The 20,039-nt window shown below is 35.9% G+C and overlaps 2 protein-coding genes and 1 long non-coding RNA gene across 4 annotated transcripts; all 3 read right to left on the bottom strand.

Annotated features, from left to right (window-relative positions):
• Positions 1 to 4,718: 4,718 nt before the first annotated feature.
• On the bottom strand, positions 4,719 to 19,698 carry LOC133867952 (cysteine-rich receptor-like protein kinase 10). Of its 2 annotated transcripts, none has more exons than XM_062304735.1 (7): positions 18,769 to 19,682; positions 17,783 to 17,920; positions 17,565 to 17,686; positions 6,053 to 6,263; positions 5,624 to 5,861; positions 5,258 to 5,408; positions 4,719 to 5,162 (listed from the first exon to the last, which is right to left on the bottom strand). In XM_062304735.1, exons 1-7 carry the CDS (start codon positions 19,676 to 19,678, stop codon positions 4,827 to 4,829), a joined length of 2,106 nt encoding a protein of 701 aa, XP_062160719.1. In that variant the 5' UTR covers positions 19,679 to 19,682; the 3' UTR covers positions 4,719 to 4,826. The 2 variants fall into 2 exon arrangements, with proteins under 2 accessions (XP_062160719.1, XP_062160720.1); XM_062304736.1 differs by lacking the exons at positions 4,719 to 5,162; positions 5,258 to 5,408; positions 5,624 to 5,861; positions 6,053 to 6,263 and adding exons at positions 15,810 to 16,382; positions 16,486 to 16,636; positions 16,839 to 17,076; positions 17,268 to 17,478 and having other exon boundaries at positions 18,769 to 19,698.
• LOC133867968 (uncharacterized) lies at positions 6,332 to 8,085 on the bottom strand. The gene is made up of 3 exons (XR_009900252.1): positions 7,170 to 8,085; positions 6,512 to 6,649; positions 6,332 to 6,415 (listed from the first exon to the last, which is right to left on the bottom strand). It is a non-coding gene; the product is annotated as an uncharacterized LOC133867968 (long non-coding RNA).
• LOC133867957 (cysteine-rich receptor-like protein kinase 25) lies at positions 10,213 to 13,231 on the bottom strand. The gene is made up of 7 exons (XM_062304746.1): positions 12,384 to 13,231; positions 12,138 to 12,275; positions 11,896 to 12,014; positions 11,572 to 11,782; positions 11,090 to 11,327; positions 10,834 to 10,984; positions 10,213 to 10,732 (listed from the first exon to the last, which is right to left on the bottom strand). The coding sequence occupies exons 1-7, from the start codon at positions 13,207 to 13,209 to the stop codon at positions 10,412 to 10,414; spliced, it is 2,004 nt and encodes a 667-aa protein (XP_062160730.1). The 5' UTR covers positions 13,210 to 13,231; the 3' UTR covers positions 10,213 to 10,411.
• Positions 19,699 to 20,039: the final 341 nt, after the last annotated feature.

Here is a 20,039-nt window from a genome sequence, read left to right as displayed (position 1 = left end):
CCTGGAAGCTAATCCCCGCCGCGACATGTGTAGTCTACTTAGTTTTCTTAATTAATAGCCTAAATTAGTCTATTTAGGATTTGACTATTCTAGGAACATTACATTTTGGGATCAAGAATAGATAATGGTGGTAGTAGTGGTGATTATTATTATTATTGTTATAGTTAACAGTATAGTCATACTAGTACCAAGTTGCACATATCAATTATGCGATTCTTTTCCGAGTAAGTTCATGGTGGGACTGACTCTAATCTGTACAAGTTTTGGACACTGATTTAGCCCTTCATAGACTCAACTGTAGTAAGAAAGTATGTTATGAGATCAATGACACATAGTAGTGGTGGCGATTAAGATGATGGTTATTATTGTTATCACTATTAGTTAGTCTTATTAGTACCAAGTTGCATTTACACAATTTATTTGATTCTTTTGAGTAACTTATGGTGGCTATGCAGCAAGAGAAGGAAAGAGCCATGATTAATGAGATGGTTGGAAAGCTCACAAATGGCTGCTGGGACAAGTGCATCACTAGTACACCTGGGAGCAAGTTCAGTTCCGGTGAGTCTAGTTGCCTTTCAAACTGTGCACGGCATTATATGGATATGAGCATCATTATCATGAAACGCTTCTAGAACATGCAGTGAAGGTCTGGGAGAGTTGATGTGCTATCTCAATTACAAGATGTAGTCTTTTTTGCCTGTGTCCTCAGTTTAATTATCAGCTGAAGACATTTTGTATTTTTGGAAGTAAATCTCATGTCAATTTCATGAAAATATTACAATAAGATGTCTTTCAATTTTTTAGTACTCTACAATCAATTTCCTGAGCATTCCATGATGAACGAATTGCTAGCGTTTGTGGACCTCGTGGTTAGTTGTTTGGTCAGGTTTTCGAACTTAAGCCGGATAACAAAATCTTTCTAGAACTGATTCTAATTTTTCCAAGGGTACGGATGTATTTTAGGTTGTCTGATATATAGGTTAGTAGTAGATGTAAGCATTTTGTGTTCTCTTTCTGGTCATGTAATATATCATTGGCCCTGGGTTGCGTGTAAGAGATCTATACTGTTTTATTTAGTATACAAAATATTTTACTTTTGAGGGAAGGGAACTTGAAGACGCACGGGAACCTGAACTACAATTAGAAATGAATTGGAACAAGCTCAACTTTTACTTGGCGCTGCAAAAGCCCAACTGCTAGAGAGAGAGAATAGTATGCTAGAAGCTATCCTTTGACAGAAACTAAATGAGAAGTTAAATTAGCAAAAGCCTCCAAATGAGTGTGCATGACAAATCTATCCATGTTCAGCTCAAAATTTGGTATTTACTTATAGGCGTGAAGGCCAGATATAGATTCGGATATCTGATTCAATAAAACATTGTACAATAATTAAGCAAAAAATGGCCGTTCCAATTATAATTGTAAGAAACGCTTATGTGAAGCTCAGGAACTTGATTATACACAAGGTTGTCACCAAAGAAAAAAAAAATATTCGAGGATTGTGGTGGATGTTTTCATGTTCGGACAGGCTGTTAGAATCATCACCATTTATCTCAGTATCGTTCTCCACCATTGTGGTAACTAAGAAACTCCACATTGAAGCACAATTTTCATTGCCTACATGAAACAGTAACAAACTTTTAATAGGAAATAGACACATCTATGAGAACAGAACAAAGTAATTCATAAAATACCATAAACACATGTACCACATTTCGCTTCAATAAACCAATCTTAAATTTTGTGATTCCATAAAAAGCTCAGAATACATGGATAGAAGCCAGTCTAAACTTGGAGAAGCTCGAAAAAAAAAATATGCGAACACCAGTATCACTCAGCTTTAACCATTTTGCCTTGTAAGTCAAATACTGCCCGACGTGAACCCATATTTCATCTCTACTAAACTTCAACTCAACTATTTTTGTATTTACATTCTCTTTTTATATTCCCTTGGTTTAGCCCAAACTCAGTTTGACCAATTAACTCAGACATTAGAACAAAGAAATTGAATTTAAACTTAAAACAAATCCCATGTAAACTTCACTACTCTTTGAATCACCATAATAACACTCTAGGTGGCAACTAATGAATAGAACACTGAAACAGTCATGACAATGAAGCATTATAACCCAAAAAATAGTGTTTTCTCAAAATGACAAAAACAAGAACGACATTGGAAGGAAAGATATGAACTCCAAAGCTAGTAGTTAAATAGACATTAAATGTTGGCACCCACAGCCTGCAATTGAGCATCTAACAAATTCTAAGCAAAAAAAAAAATACACCCACATACAAGATCCAAATCATGCTCTTACTGTCTAATAATAGTTAATTTGTAGAAACGGGTACGATGTATCAAACTACAGCTCTCAGAACATCCAAGAGCCACGTTTAATAGTACTCTAATCCTAAGTTCAAATTGCTCAGGAAATAATAATAACAATCCTTATTCAAGTCAAGAGCAGTTCAATTGGCAAACTTTTTATTTCTTGGCCAAACATTCTATAAAACACTATCACTGAAAAGTGAAAAGTCCAAAATCTAAAAACCGCTAAAAACACAAGGCTCAAGAGATTTAATCAATTGGTGTATCTAGATTTACAAATCTCTGCAAAGGCAATGCAGAGTTGCACACTACAATCTAGCTAAGTGTCACACACAATAATTTCACTAGCTGAGAATAAAATGCATCAATAAACGCAGATAATCTCAAAATGAAATTGAAAAAAGAAATCGAAACTTGCAATTAAAATATATCAGTTAATGACACCTAATCTCCTTTTTGTTTTGTTCCAAAACTAAAAGCTTTGACATCAAAGAAAACCCTGAAATTGAACCAAAGAAAACCCTAAAAACAATTAAGAAACCAAAATCATGACAAAGCCATATCAACAAAATCCCCAAAATCACTTCAACGGCATTTCAGAAGTGAAACAAAATCCCAAAAAGACTCAGATTAGAAGCAAAAACCTGAGAATAGAAGCAGCTTGCAAGATGCAAAATCAACACAATCAAGTTTGGCGGAAGGCTCTGGAAGATCAAGTTTGTGCAATTTGGGTAAGCACTATAGCTGAACAGGTTGTTAGTTCACTATTTTTTCATCAAGTGAGCTGAGAGTGAGAGAGAGAGAGAGAGAGTAACCGTGGAGAGATCGGGTAGGCAGTGGGTGGCGCGACTGGCCGGCGGTTGGCGGCGAAATATAGAAAAGGCGGAGAGAGAGAGAGAGAGAGAGAGAGAGAGGGCGGCGGAGGATTTGTTGGGAGGGAGTTTTTGAAAATTTTGGAGAAAAAGAGTGGGTAAGGTCTGATGATACGCGAAGGTTAGCGTGTTTTAGAAGCTTAAGGTTTTTTTTTTTTTTTTAAACGAAAAAAAATGCCACATGGCAAAAAAGTCGGACTATAGTGTGATAAGGTGAGCCGGATAGACGAACTCAACTCGGTCATGCTCATTTTTATTTGAGCCTTGCTATACAGGGGACACTCATCCGTCCCCCGGAGTCATCTGACATCCCGGAGTCTCTGTCAGATGAGTGTCTCCCAGCAAGCATTTTCCTTTTATTTTTCCTGTATTTTTTTGTTGCTAAAGCATATGAAAAATTATATGAAATTAATGAGTAGACGTGATAGAGGCAACCAATGGAGTTACTAAGAACTCTTTATCAATTAGTTGCTTGAATTAGCTGTAATTCTAATTTCTATTTGGAGAATTTTTAGTCTTGTAAGAGTATTAGCAGTAAATTTTTTAAAACCTTTTATCAATTTATAGAGCTAAACCATTTTTTTTACTTTTTTATTAAAATGCATTCTATAATAACTTTTCTTGTTATTTTTTTGTACCATTTAAATATTTTTTAAATTAAATAATAAGAAAAAGAGAAAAGAAAGAAAAATCATTCATATATTGTTTCAAATAAATACTCAATAAATAATACTCAATAATGTTAAATAAATTACCTTTGTTGCCCTTTAATATTTCCTTGATTTAATGAACAATAAGAAAAAACCTGATTCAATAGTTTCTTAAGAGTTTTTTCTTTCATTAAAAAAGAAAAAAGGTTTATAAAACTGCTATTAGTCAGCTAAAATATTATTATAGAATAAAATTAACATAAATAAATAATATCATCATTTTAACAGAGAAAAAAGCTATACGATAATGATTCGTCAACGGTGAAGTGAAAGAAGTATGAGGTTGAAAGTCATGAGTGAGACACTGAGCCGTGTGATATGACAAGGGTAAGATTAACTTTCATTTTGTTGTTATTTTTCACATGATCTTCTATTGGATTATTGATCATATTATGCCTTGGGTAACCTTTTTGGACTATTACGACCATATTACTTTTGCTAAAGCTATTAGATACATCGTCGTTTTATCAGTGAGAACAATTTTTTATACAATTTACAAATTTGATAAGAAATTTAATGTGAAATTAAAACGTTAAAATTAAAAGATTTAACCCATTTAATTAAATAAGTTGAATTATGATTGACTTGTATATTCTTATACCCATGCGTCAAGATGATCCGAACCCAACAACTAACATTTAGGATTAAAAAATTTTCACACGACCTGCCAACCAATATGAATGTAACACAAAATTAACTAGTGAAAATTACAAGGTTTGACCCGTTTGATTAAACAGGCAAGAATTAAAATAAACATATATAATCTTATATCCATGTTTTAACACGACTCAAACCTAACATTGCAAATTTTATTGGTAAAATAATTGTAATGGATACGGTAATAAGCTTACACATAAGGAAGAAATTGTTAAACATCTACCAATAAGTGAAAAACAATTAAGTATGAAAAGTACAGTTCTATCGAGGGTATACTTCAGTAATCGATGCTTCATTAACAGACCATGGCGTTGATTTGCTTGTAGATTGATGTGAGGAGGCCAACTCCTTCAATGGCATGCTTTGCTCTGTCCAAGTACTATGAAAAGATGCTGGTTGTTGAGGTGATGCCATTGTAACGGAGTAGCTGTTAAGCATGACAACTATGGATGACATGGTGGGTCTGTCGGCTGGATCGTCCTGTACAGACAGTAAGCCAATATGGAGACATCTGGTGACTTCATCTCGTGAGTAAGAATCTTCCAAACTTGGATCCAACCATTCCATGGGTGTTCCATCCCTCCAGTGTTTCCAAGCCTGCAACAATTGGTCAAGTAATGTTACAGTGTTACATGGATGTTATGATGTTTGAATTAACATAGGAAAACAAACATTTGGTTCATCCTACTCACATAGCTCAAAAGGTCTCCATCCCCGTTTGATTGATTAAAAGAACTAATCTTTTTGCCCGTTATAATCTCAAGAACAAGGATACCAAAACTATACACATCAGATTTTACAGAGAATTGTCCATGCATAACATATTCTGGAGCCATATAACCACTGCAAATCGGCATGATTGATACAACAATGTTAGTTAATTATAAGACAATGTAATTCACATAACATATTTAACAACATTAAATATAAACTATAATTATATATAATAAACTGAATTCGATCACTAGTAGTACTCTAGACCCCAGGCTATTTTTTTCTACAAAAATCTATTTTTTTTTTTTTTAGCAAAAACTGGCAAACATTAATTAAGAACTTACAATGTGCCGACAATCCTACTGGCATCTTCTTGAGTTTGATCAACTCCAAAAATCTTTGACATTCCAAAATCTGAAACTTTTGGATTCATATCTTTATCTAACAAAACATTACTTGCTTTAAGATCACGATGTATGATTCTAAGCTGAGAATCTTCGTGAAGATAAAGAATCCCTCGAGCGATTCCTCCAATAATTTTGTAACGTCTCGACCAATCTAATTGTATTATTTTTGCTGGATCTATACATGCATCAAAATTTAATATTCGTATTAGAATAATCAATACAGAATTCATATATATATATTCAATTAGCTAAGGTAAAAACAAATAGAGTCAAGAATAATATAGAAAGGTACGTAACTTAACCTATTATCTCTTTTAAGATTAAGAACATACAAGAAAATTAAATGTATATTTATAAGAAACAAACCATATAGAAAGTAGTCGAGGCTTTTGTTGGGCATAAATTCATAGACAAGTATCTTTTCTTCTCCTTCCGAGCAAAATCCCAATAGTCTTACAAGATTTCTATGTTGAAGCTTGGCTACCAATACCGCCTCATTTTTAAACTCTCCAACCCCTTGTTCGGAACTCTTCGATAGCCTCTTTACAGCTATTTCTTGTCCGTTAAGAAGTGTACCCTGAAAATACAAACATGATCAAAATCTTCAACACTGTCAGATATTTTTGCACACACTAATTGCATAACAAAACATGTTGGTGGCAGTTTCAATTGTAGCAAGATCAAATTGCAAGGACTCTACAGTCTCTACAGTTGTAATATCATTAGCAGCTGCACAACAAAACAGTAAGTGCATGTAAGTAGCTACAAGTATAACATTTGGAAATGAAAATTATAATGCACAAAATCAAATTAATTATTGTTTACCATTTTCTTCCCGTACAGCATTGTGCTTTTTTCTTGCTCTCCTACTAGGGAAGTAGTATCCCATCACGAATAGAACAACAGCGACAGAAATCGGAACGACAATGGCAATAATTGTCAGCGTTGAGATTTGATCTTTTCCTGTATAAACAATATATATTCACTTGCATTCGTAAGCTAAAGGTTACCAGAATGGTTTATAATTAGAGTTGCTTTCTAAAGATAACAATCAGTTACCAGATGTAGTTTTTTTTTTTTTTTTTTTTATTAAAAAAATATGTCAAATCAATACAAAAGGACTAAAAAAAAAATATTTGAGTCAAATTTGACGGAAGTTGGGTCAGTCTATTTGCGTTTTGTTTTTTACCGTAAGCAATTCTCAGCCAATTTTTATATCACATACAGATAATGGTAAATGGGTGCAAATAGCCAAATAGAGAGACTAATTTTGCATTTTTCTATTAAATAAAATTCAAGAGCAGCCATACTTTCATCAACCAAAATCTTAAAGAGAGAAGAAAAGAAAAAACACAAAAGAAGTCCCCAAGTTTAATAAAAAGTGAGGAGAGAAAGCAGTAAAATTAAATCAACTCCTTTGAATCCAGTATTTTTTACCCCCCCAACCCAAAAAGAAAAAAGAAACGGAAAGGAAAAAACTTACCTTTGGGTGTTGTTACTGATCCAGGAGGTGGAGGAACAGGCGCTACCACCGATCCAGGAGGTGGAGGAAAATTTGCTACTGACAGGTAAAACGGGTAAACTTCAAACCTAACGGTACAACTAGGAAACAGAACTCTGGCCCCTTGCTTTCCCCCACAACAACCCGGCAGATTTGCTATCGCTATCTGGAGGCAGCTATTGCAATCGGAACCCGACAGGTCCGCCGTGCATTGGGCAAGGGTGTACAGCGTTTGCAACGCTGTGAAATTGGCTTCTTTCGTCCCAAACTTCTTGGCCCCAGACCCAACATTTGAAACCCCACTTGCCAAGTCGTTCATCGTTGTCTTCACAAGCAGGTCAAACCGGTTTTGCTCCGATATATTCTATGTGTTCGACAGGATAACGTTAGGGTCGGTGACCATTCGGGAGAAGATATACTGATTTGAGTACCGTAACATGCACTCGTCGTACCAAGCGACGGCCACTTTCTCATTGGGGCAGCGATCGACCACGTCTTTGGTTGCGTCGGCAGCGCAGTCTCGGCAGGCGTCGGCGGAGAGATCGCCCCGGCAGAGGAAGAGGCCATAGACCGTGTCGACGGAGTTCCCGGCCGACGCGGTGGTGTTGTAGAACCCCGTGCTGCTTGTGGCGTTGGAGGTGAGCGAAGCAAGGAGGCTATTGAGGTTGGATTGGTAGGTGCTGTTGGCGGTGAAAGTGGTTGTGTTTGGGCAGACATGGTAGACGTAAGTTGCAGCAGCTTCAGTTCCGGTTTGGGTAAGGAAGCTAATCAGGAAGGGGAGGAGCAAAAGGGTGGTCGTCACGCAGAGGTTGAAGCTAGGCGAGCCCATTGTTATTGACCAACCACTTGCTTTTGGCCTTTGCAGGCCTGCGATTGAAAATTGATCAGCATCAATGGCTTTTTCTTGGGGTGAGGGCGGTTGAATAAAATCATTAAATTAATGCTCTAATAAATAAAGAAGGTCATTGGGTCAAGCTACTGCAAATTATATATGTGAAATTATTTGGCGCCAAAGCATGGATACCCATCATTATTTGATTTTTATAGTTGGGAATATTAACAGTATAATAAAATCGACCACTCAAAAAACATTATTTGGAATATTAGGTAACTAGGTTTGCTTCATAAGCAAAGCTAATCGAATTGTCAACTGGCGTGCGTAAAAACTAGTTTGTTGGGCTGTACGTCTTTGCTATTCAAAATAAAAGCATTCTCATTGCATCCTTGACTCGTGGTGGTCACTGGTCATCTCCATTAGTGATGTTAATCCCTCCTAGCCTCCTCTTTTTTTCCTTTTTGCTAGCTTCTTTTTGTTTTTGTTTTTTTTTTTTTTTTTAATGTTTTGTTTTTTCTTTTCTATTAACCGTTTGACTGTTTGTGTTGATGCATTTTATTTTATTTTATTTTATTTTATTATTTGTAACTGCCAAATTGAAGATGGGCCATCTACAAAATAGAAAAAATGGCTTACAGAAAATCCGTTGGCTAATCTCCAATGGACCAAGAATACTTTAATGCTTAAGTCACATATTGTTTGACAAAATAAGTAAATGAAAATAAGTTTAAAGAGAACTTAAGACACTTCCTATTTTTTTTGAGAGATGACTCTTTTTTACGTGAAAAACTTCTGAATATGGCATTTAGATGCTTGCTACGTAGCAGGCTGAAGTTGTTTGATCAATGATTCAGTTATTTTCAATGCAGTAAGAGTTATTCTCTATGTAATAAGTTTAATTGTGCAATTATTTTTCACGTAATGGGTTGTTTGAGTGGGGTTGGGTGTTTTTTTCTTGTTCTCTTTTTCTATGATCTCGTTTGTGTATTGCTAAATATCTATAAAAAAAATTATATGTATTTTAACATTCTACTTCACCGTATCCCACACATAACACCTTATACTATACTGAATATGTTACCAATTAATGTGCTTTGACTAATTTTTCTTTTAACTTTCGTTGTATTTTATTAAACCTTAGTTCGTAGTAGCTGAAAATGTGTGTTGTGAATCCAGAGTCTTCTAGAAACTTGTCCGTAAAAAGGCTTCTCTTTCTTTTGTAGGTAAAAGCTGCTGGAAAACTATGTATGGGTGTGAAAAAAAAGAAAAGAAAAGAAAAAGGGAAGAACCGAGAAAATAAAGACACTAAGTTCATAAAATTAGTCGGTAGGCAGTCGATGACGATTTGGTTCGGTTCAGTTCTATAAGCGGTAGGCAAATAATTTGCCCACCCCTACCTAGCTTTTATCTTCTCACTCTCACAAACCATTCCCCTATCCTCCTCAGGTGTATTTTTTTTTTTTTTTTTTCCTAGTATCCAAATCTCCATAAGGGTGGGGGATGATGATTGACAATTTTTGATACCATGTGAAAATCTTAACACGAATTCAGCACAAAATTAAAAAATTAAAATTGAGAGGTCTAATCCGTATAATTAAATAAATTGGGTTATGATTGACCTATATAATTTTATATCTATATCTCGACACAATCTGAATATGACGTATGACATTAGGGCTAGTAATTTTTTACACGAACCCAGCACAAAATTAGTAAATAAGAGTTGAAGAGTGACCCGTTTAATTTAATAGATTGAGTTAATTTACATATTCTTATACCCCACATCTTACTGAGGATAAGTTTGTTTTTAGCTTAGGCATTGTTTGAGTATCTCCATGTACAAGCTCCATGCATGTAGTATTATAATTGAACCTGGATCCATTTTAGTTAGGACACAAGTTCTTTGTGTTTTGTTATGCGACTCTTATCCCAATCTCAACGGGTCTAGCTCCAAACCAAACTCCTAATCACCTGCTGGAACATAGCCAATACGTAGAAAAGAACTAATTCATTTAGTGAGAACAAACTTAGACGCCCATGATAAAATGAACTACATTGAAAAAGTTTAGACAAATTAAAGTCAAAAGTCATTATAAGGGCTGTTTGATATCTCTGATCTTGGGTCTCATAGTAAGTTCGTGAGTGTACCGGGCCTCTATATATATATATATATATATTATGAATGAGTATAATAAATAGGCATAAAGAGTAACGTTATTGATAAATTATCTGAACATGCATATTCAGGCCTAAGAGACAGAAGAAAAACCGGGGAAAGGAGAAAAACAGGGGCTAGGGAGGGTTGAAGAAAAAGAGGTGCAATTGATTGGATTGTAGATTGATGAGGTTCCAATAACATATACGTATACTGGGTAATTGTTCAAGTATACTACCGAGGGTGTGTAATTGATGCTTCGGACAATGGCTCTGAATTGCTTGTAGATTGATCTGCCTCCAGTCCATTTGTTGGCGCATTTGACTCTGTTCTACTATGAAGGAAAAACCCTGGCCGTTGAGGCGATGATAGAGTAACAGAGTAACTGCTTAGCATGACAACTATTGACGCCATTGTTGGTCTTTCTGCGGGATTTTCCTGAACACACAGTAAGCCAATATGGATGCATCTGTCAACTTCATTTCTTGAATAAGAATCTCTCAAACTCGGGTCCAACAACTCCAAGGATGTTCCACGCCTCCAATGTCTCCAAACCTGCATCAATTGTTCAAATATTCTTATAGCCTCTCCCTCAGTGGTGATGATGCTGGCATTACAAAAGAAACTAAAGCTTGCAGTATTTGTTGGATGCTCACCTGGCTCAAGAGGTTGTCAATAGTTTCTGACGTACAGAAAGAATCGTTCTTCTTGCCACTTAAAATCTCTAGTATTAAGACACCAAAACTATACACATCGGACTTCACAGAAAATTGCCCGTGTATTACATATTCTGGAGACATATAACCACTGCAAATCAACTCAATGATGTCACTAAAAAGAACACAAAACCTTTAAAATGTATGTAGTAATGATTAAGAACTTTTCTTTTTAAAATATTGGTAATTAACTTACTATGTCCCAACAATTCTATTGGTGTTTCCTCGAGTTTGATCAACTCCAAAAATCCTTGCAATGCCAAAATCAGAAATTTTTGGATTCATGTTCTCATCTAATAGAATGTTACTAGCTTTAAGATCACGATGTATAATTCTAAGCCGAGAATCTTCATGAAGATAAAGGATCCCTCGAGCAATTCCTCTAATAATATTGTATCGTCTTGACCAATCCAATAGTATTTGCTTCTCTAGATCTGCAAACAAAATTCAATATTCAAATATACAAATCAAAGTAAAATACATATTTAACTACTGCATCCATTTCAATAGCACATGCATATACTCTATCTCTTGCAAAAATGAGCCCTTCCTTAATGAACTTGATCCTTGGAGATATGATAAGACTCAAGAAAAACAAAAATTGAAATGTAATCTCAATCCACGCATTTTGCAAGACAAACAAGGGAATTGGGGATTTGACTAAAAATTAGGACAGACCAAATAGAAAATAGTCAAGGCTTTTGTTGGGGACAAACTCGTAGATAAGTATCTTTTCCTCTCCTTCTAAGCAAAATCCCAAGAGTCTCACAAGATTTCGGTGTTGAAGCTTTGCTATCAAGACAACCTCATTCTTAAATTCTTCTGCACCTTGTCCAGAGCTTCTTGAGAGTCTTTTCACAGCTATTTCTTGTCTATTGGGAAGTATACCCTAAGAATTAGTTTGACCAGCAGTTAATACAATTTACTTTATAAAATTTATGAATTCCCAACAAAAAAACAATAAAGAATAACAATCAAAGAAGAAGAGTAGCCATTCCATACCTTGTAAACCTCACCAAATCCACCACTTCCCACCTTGTTATCTTCTGAGAACTGGTTTGTAGCAGCTTTGACTGTAGCCAAATCAAATTGCAAGGACTCTATACTTGTAATTTCATTGGCTGCTATGCACACAAATAGGGCAAACGTTGTTTGAAAATTTGGAGTGTGGAAGCATATAAAAAAGAAGAAATACGATCTTTGTTAAAATATCAAAAACTATGAATTACAAATATATATTTTACCATTTTCATCCAGTAGAGAATTTAACTTCTTTCTTGCTCTCCTTCGTAGTAAGTAGTAGCTCATAGCAAATAGCACCAGAGAGACAGCAATTAAAGCAACGATGGCTACAATTCCTAGCAATCGGATTAGGCTTTTTCCTACATAAACAATAAATTGTTTCATGAGCATGCATGCTAAGCAGTATAATTGTTGAAAATTATGTTTGAAACATAGTAAAAACAGCGTGTAGCAAGTTTTCACTTTACCTTTTGGTCTCGTGCCTTGATCACCTGGAGCTGGAGGAGGAAAAAGCACCGGTGTCGGAGCCAGTTCCCCGACGGCTTGTTTCTGATAAAACGGGTATATTTCGTACCTGAGGTTACAACTAGGATCCATAAATGTGCCTCCAAGCTGTCCACCACAACACACCGCCAGGTTTGCTACGAGTGCCTGAAGACAACTGTTGCAACCAGACCTGGAAAGGTCAGGAATGCACTGGACAAGGCTGTATATCGTTTGCGATTCATTGAAAATGGCTTCTTTCGTAGCAAACTTTTTAGCACCGGACGGAGCATTTGCGGCGCGAGCAACCAGCTCATTCATTGTCGTTGCCACCAGCTGCTGGAAGCTATCTGGGTCTGTTGCATTATACCCGTCCCCCATAGAAAATCTATGCGCTTCGTCCATGGTGCAGAAGAACGAGGGCCCGTTGGAGTAGCGTAACATGCATTTTTCGTACCATGTCACGGCCGCTTGTTCTGAGGGGCAGTACTGCTGAACAACCTCTTTGGTTGCGGTTGCCACGCAGTCTTGACAGTCATAGGTGGCGATGTCACCACGGCAGAGGAAGAGGCCGTAAATTGAGGTCTCGGGGTTTTGGCCGGCGGTGGTGTTGTAGAACCCACTTTCACTCGTGGCGTTGGAGGAAAGGGAAGAGAGCAGCTGGTTGAGGTTACTCCGGTAGGTGCTGTTGGGGGTGGAAGTGATTTGGTTGAAACACTTGTGCACGCGGTCAGCTGCTTCACCGGTGAAGCTAAGCAAGCAGAGCAAGGAAAGGAGCAGAGGGACGATGGAGACATTGAAAGAAGGCATGGCCAATATTCTCTTGTGATCAATATCTTGCTCTCGCTCAGGATCATTAATACTTGGGAGTTGTAATTAATCTGTCTCTTAGATTTAGAAACTATTCTAAATCAACTATTATATTATAGCTAATCAAATGGCATCTACATGACTTCTACTATAATATTAGCATAATTTTTAAATAAAATAATTCGGATGGGTGGAAAGTTTTTGTAATTTCGAATGATTTAATTAGAAATTAATCTCGACTGTAACAGAAGTCAAGCCAGTGCGGATGTGCCTACCCTAGAAAAGTTTAGGGAGATGATCCCAGTTGCAGAAGAGAGCAAAGGGATTGAGGTCCCCTGCAATAATGGATTTGGACGGTGTATAATTGGCTGAAACTGTACGTAACTATCCAAATATTTAATATCAACGACTCATGACATACTTAAAGGAAAAAAAAAAAGAAAAAGACAACTCATGACTGTCCACTCAGGAGAGGAATCAAAATATTTTGTGAGGGTCCGAACGCAGGTGTAAAAACGTGTTTATGTAAAATAAAAGCAGACAATTCCTTTCCTAGATGCTCAGTTTATAAGATCATAATTTTTATATATATATATATATATAACCTGGGATTTTCTTAAGTTCGTGTTTATTTAGAATTATGTACTTGATTTCATTATTTTATTTGCAAGGTAAGATTATGGGTTTTACTGTTCATGTCCCACCTTCACACCAAATGGTGAACCCACCGAGCACCAAGTCACCTAATGCCGCCCAACAAAACAAGACAGTTTCATAGTTTCAACCTCTTTTTTTTTTTTTTTTTTTTTTTTTTTGGAGGATTAATAGCAGTTTCAACTTCAACTTTTACCTCAGAGCATTTGTATATATTAAACACAAAAAAAAAAAAAAAAAAAAAAAATTCACTAATTAACAGACCAATACATTATGCATGCAAGCCACCTTACACAAATAAAAATCATAAGTACCCAGAAAAAAAAATCTTTAAGAATCCACTGAAGTTCAAAACTCACATGAAGTTCCTTGAGGAGCACCCGGCCAGCTGCTCCTTGGCCTTTATCTATAGACTACACGATGCGTTTAATCCATCTGGATTCAGGAGAATCATTAGTCCATCACTCATCAGGTTTTTTGGGCCGAGGGATTTCTTCTCGTTCTAGAGTTTTGGGTGAGAATGTTAAAGGAAGGAAAAAGTGGCCAAGAAAAAAAAAAACAGCAAGCTTTAAGCTTAAGCTTAGCCTAGGGTTGAGATTGCGCAAACACAGGGCTGGTCAGTCTGCAAATCTGAATTTTTTTTAAGTCTGCAAGTCTAAATACACATGGCTAAATGTGTTCATTATACACATGACTATCTGGTCATATGGCTACAGTAACTTGTACTGTAAACTTTGTAGTGAGAAAAACAACCAATTTCAAAGAGAATTTGATACCTACCACCGTACCCCAAAAAAAAAGGGATGATTTGACATCTGCTTTTAAAATAAACCACTCGTTTCCAACCATTATACCACAAAAAAAAAAAAAAAAAAAAGAATCAACTAATTGAACCGCGTTGACAAACATTTTCCAATTTTCTCAAGAATGTTGAGACCCAAACTCGGTCATGCTCATTTTTCTTTTTCCTGTGTTTTTGATTGCTAAAGCATATGGAAAATTATATGAAATTAATGAGTGACGTGATAGATTAGGCACCCAATGGAGTTTCGAAGAACTTGATCTCTATCAATTAGTTGCTTGAATTAGGTGCAATTCTAATTTTTATTTGGAGAATTTTTAGCCCTATAAAAGTACTAGCAGCTTCCTTTAAACTTTTCATCAATTTAAAGAATTAAATCACTTTTTGTTTTCTTATTAAAATGCATTTCACAATAACTTCTCTTATCATTTTTCTATACCATTTGAGTGTTTTTTAAATTAAATAATTAGAGAAAAAAAAATCATTTAAATATTGTTTGAAATAAATGCTAGATAAATAAAAGATAAAAGAAATTTTTTTTATATTAAATAATGTTAAATGAAGTACTTTTGCTTCCCTATATAAGGGGTATAACTTTTGATTCTTTGGTTATTTCCTTAATTTAATGAAAGTAAAAAAGAAAAGAAAAAGAAGAGTGAAGATTTAGAAAACTGCTATTAGTCCTCTAAAATGTTATTATAGAATAAAATTAACATAAATAAATAATATTATCATATTAACAGAGAAAAAAGCTATACGATAATCATGCGTCAACGGTCAAGTGAAAGAAGTATGAGGTTGAATGTCATGAGCGAGACACTGAGCCGTGTGATATGACACGAAGTGTAAGATTAACTTTCATCTTATATCTATACTTCAACATAACCCAAATTCAACACGTGACATTTAGGACTGAAAATTTTTCACAGGATTTGTGAACCGATGTGAACGTAACACAAAATTAATGAGTTAAGGTTGAGTAGTTTGACTCGTTTAATTAAACGGGTTAGGGTTAAAGTTGACCTATATAATTTTATACCCATATTTCAACACGACTCGCACTGACATGCAAACATAAATTATTATTCCTACATTTTATTAGTAAAATAATTGTAATAAATACGGTAATGAACTCGCAAGTGAGGAAGACATTGTTAAACATCTACCGATAAGTGAAAAACAATTAAGCATGAAAAGATACCATAATTGTGAAACATAATTCGATGCAAACCCATTAGCATCATGGTCTCATTTCAAGAACTCTTTGAAGAATAAATTCTCCTGAAAATTATACATATTGGATATGCAAGCTTATTATCGTGTATGAACTCTGAATTCTTAAACAATACTCGATCATATATATATACAACTCAGTATGGTTCTATCGAGGGTATACTTCAGTAATCGATGCTTCATTGACAGACCATGGCGTTGATTTGCTTGTAGATTGATGTGAGGAGACCCACTCCTTCAATGGCATGCTTTGCTCTGTTCGAGTACTAAGGAAAGATGCTGGTTGTTGAGGTGATGCCAATGTAACTGAGTAGCTGTTAAGCATGACAACTATGGATGCCATGGTGGGTCTGTCGGCTGGATTGTCTTGTACAGAAAGTAAGCCAATATGGAGACATCTGGTGACTTCATTTCTTGAGTAAGAATCTTCCAAATTTGGATCCAACCATTCCATGGATGTTCCATCCCTCCAGTGTTTCCAAGCCTGCAACAATTGGTCAAGTAATGTTACAGTGTTACGCATACGGATGTTATGATGTTTTGAATTAACATATATAGAAAAACAACATTTGGTTCATATTACTCACATAGCTCAGAAGGTCTCCATCCTCGTCTGATTGATAAAAAGAACTGATCTTTTTGCCCGTTATAATCTCAAGAACAAGAACACCAAAACTATACACATCAGATTTTACAGAAAATTGTCCATGCATAGCATATTCTGGAGCCATATAACCACTGTAAATCGGCATCATTGATACAACGATGTTAGTTAATTATAAGACAATGTAATTCACATAACATATTTAACAACATTAAATATAAACTATAATTATATATAATAAACTGAATTCGATCGCTAGTAGTACTCTAGAACCCAAGCTATTTTATTGATTTTTTTTTTTTTTTGTGCAAAAATTGGCAAACATTAAGAACTTACAATGTGCCGACAATCCTACTGGCATTTCCTTGAGTTTGATCAACTCCAAAAATCTTTGCCATCCCAAAATCTGAAATTTTTGGATTCATATCTTTATCTAACAAAATGTTACTTGCTTTAAGATCACGATGTATGATTCTAAGCTGAGAATCTTCGTGAAGATAAAGAATCCCTCGAGCGATTCCTCTAATAATTTTGTAACGTCTCGACCAATCCAATTGTCCTTTTCTTGCGGGATCTATACATGCATCAAAATTTAATATTCGTATTAGAATAATCAACTAAAGTCTCATATATATATATATATATATATTCAGTTAGCTAAGGGAAAAACAAATAAAGTCAAGAGAATAATACAGAAAGGTAATTTAACTCTTGTAAGATTAAGAACATACAAGAAAATTAAATGTATATTTATAAGAAACAAACCATATAGAAAGTAGTCAAGGCTTTTGTTGGGCATAAATTCATAGACAAGTATCTTTTCTTCTCCTGCCAAGCAAAATCCCAATAATCTTACAAGATTTCTGTGTTGAAGCTTGGCTACCAATTCTACCTCATTTTTAAACTCTCCAGTCCCTTGTCTAGAACTCTTTGATAGTCTCTTTACAGCTATTTCATGTCCATCAAGAAGGGTACCCTGAAAATGCAAACATGATCAAAATCTTCAACACTGTCAGACAGAATTTGCATGCACTAATTGCATAATAAAAATCCTCTAATTACCTTGTAAACCACACCAAATCCGCCTTTACCAAGCTTATTATCATCTGAAAACATGTTGGTGGCAGTTTCAATTGTAGCAAGATTAAATTGCAAGGACTCTACAGTTGTGATATCATTATCAGCTGCACAACAAAACAGTAAGTGTAAGTAGCTAAAAGTATATATAACATTTGGAAATGAATATTAGAATGCACAAAATCAAATTAATTATTGTTTACCATTTTCTTCCCGTACAGCATTGTATTTTTTTCTTGCTCTCCTACTAAGGAAGTAGTATCCCATCACGAATAGAACAACAGTGACAGAAATCGGAACGACGATGGCAATAATTGTCAGCGGTGAGATTTGATCTTTTCCTGCATAAACAATATTCACTTGCATTCATAAGCTAAAGGTTACCAGAATGGTTTATAATTAGAGTTGCTTTCAAGATAACAACCATTGTTGAATAGAATATATACGTCTATACGGTAGACAGTCTTGATTAATTAGGTGTGAGAGACAACCTTTAAACTATTGGGCAGAACACTATCTCCTATATTCTAAAGATTAATTTAAAAGTAATAAATAAACCAACATATTTAGAAGTTTAACTTAATGTCAAGTCCAACATGTCTTGTCGGTTATGAGTAATCAAATAAGTCACGTGTACCTCTTGGTGGAGGGTGACATGGCACATTAATGTATTGGGTCAAAATATTTGACGGAAGTTGGGTCAGGACTCGAATATATTTGCAAATAGAGATCGAGACTAATTAGTTTTGCATTTTTCTATTCAATAAAATTCAAGAGCAGCCATACGGCCCATACTTTCATCAACCAAAATCTTAAAGAGAGAGAAGAAAAGAAAAAACACAAAAGAAGTCCCCAAATTTAATAAAAAGCGAGGAGATCGAGAAAGCAGTAAAATTACATCAACTTCTTTGAATCCAGTATTTACCCCGGGTTGTAATTGGTGCACAATCTTGCACAATAAGGTTACATAATACATGCATAATACAAAATATATGAGATATTGCATATAATATACACAAGACAAGACATATAGGGCGGTATTCACGAGGTGAATATGTGTTTAGCACACATATCCCACACCAAATATTTTGTATCGTGCATATGTGCTGTGCAATCTTGATGGGTAAGAGGCTTTTCCCATCTACACCCAACCCAAAAAGAAAAAAGAAACGAAAAGGAAAAAACTTACCTTTGGGTGTTGTTACTGATCCAGGAAGTGGAGGTACAGGCGCTACCACCGATCCCGGAGGTGGAGGAAAAGTTGCTACTGACTGGTAAAACGGGTAAACTTCAAACCTAACGGTACAACTAGGAAACAGAACTCTGGCCCCTTCCTTTCCCCCACAACAACCCGGCAGATTTGCTATCGCTATCTGGAGGCAGCTATTACAATCGGAACCCGACAGGTCTGCCGTGCATTGGACAAGGGCGTACAACGTTTGCAACGCGGTGAAATTGGCTTCTTTTGTCCCAAACTTCTTGGCCCCAGACCCAACATTTGAAACCCCACTTGCCAAGTCGTTCATTGTTGTCCTCACCAGCAGGTCAAACCGGTTTTGCTCCGATATATTCCTTGTGTTCCACATGAAAATGCTAGGGTCTGTAACCATTCGGGAGAAGATATACTGATTTGAGTAGCGTAACATGCACTCGTCGTACCAAGCGACGGCCACTTTCTCATTGGGGCAGCGATCGACCACGTCTTTGGTTGCGTCGGCAGCGCAGTCTCGGCAGGCGTCGGCCGAGAGATCACCCCGGCAGAGGAAGAGGCCGTAGACCGTGTCGACGGAGTTCCCGGGCGACGCGGTGGTGTTGTAGAACCCCGTGCTGCTTGTGGCGTTGGAGGTGAGGGAAGCAAGGAGGCTATTGAGGTTGGATTGGTAGGTGCTGTTGGCCGTGAAAGTGGTTGTGTTTGGGCAGACATGGTAGAGGTAAGTTGCAGCAGCTTCAGTTCCGGTTTGGCTAAGGAAGCTAATTAGGAAGGGGAGGAGCAAAAGGGTGGTCATCGCGCAGAGGTTGAAGCTAGGCAAGCCCATTGTTATCGACGGACCACTTGCTTTTGGCCTTTGCAGGTATGCGATTGAAAATTTGATCAGCATCAATGGCTTTTTCTTGGGGTGAGGGCCGTTGAATTAAGTCACTGCTCTAATAAATAAGACTGGGGCCCCGAACGTGAAGGGATGATTCACAAGCGTTAGTCAAAAAAGAAGGTCAAAGCTAATGTAAATTATATGCGATAAAATAAAAGGATAATTGTACCATTTTTCTTTTGAATTAGCCTAAACTACAAATTAATTTTTGTGGTATAAAAAATTCATAAAAAGTTTATATAGTAAAATATAATTACAAATAAATTTATTTTTTGTTTATCAAATTAACAGATTTTATTAGTTTGTCACGTCATACTCAATAAAAAATCGATATGTGTCCATTATAAAAATATATATATATATATATAAA

This window comes from Alnus glutinosa, chromosome 5 (assembly GCF_958979055.1).
Source record: "Alnus glutinosa chromosome 5, dhAlnGlut1.1, whole genome shotgun sequence".
NCBI lineage: Eukaryota > Viridiplantae > Streptophyta > Magnoliopsida > Fagales > Betulaceae > Alnus > Alnus glutinosa.
The sequence above is the reverse complement of the archived record's forward strand: the minus strand, read 5'-3'. Positions and strand labels throughout refer to the sequence as shown.

Coding starts and splice junctions, on each gene's coding strand:
- LOC133867957 (XM_062304746.1), bottom strand. CDS start 13,209: ATGCCTTCTTTCAATGTCTCCATCGTCCCTCTGCTCCTTTCCTTGCTC. Junction 12,015..12,137: donor TTCTCTACTGGATGAAAATG/GTAAAATATATA, acceptor TGTGCATAGCAG/CCAATGAAATTACAAGTATA. Junction 10,733..10,833: donor TTGACAACCTCTTGAGCCAG/GTGAGCATCCAA, acceptor CAATTGATGCAG/GTTTGGAGACATTGGAGGCG.
- LOC133867952 (XM_062304736.1), bottom strand. CDS start 19,678: ATGCTGATCAAATTTTCAATCGCATACCTGCAAAGGCCAAAAGCAAGT. Junction 17,077..17,267: donor CCTTGACTACTTTCTATATG/GTTTGTTTCTTA, acceptor ATGCATGTATAG/ATCCCGCAAGAAAAGGACAA. Junction 16,637..16,838: donor AGTAGGATTGTCGGCACATT/GTAAGTTCTTAA, acceptor GCCGATTTACAG/TGGTTATATGGCTCCAGAAT.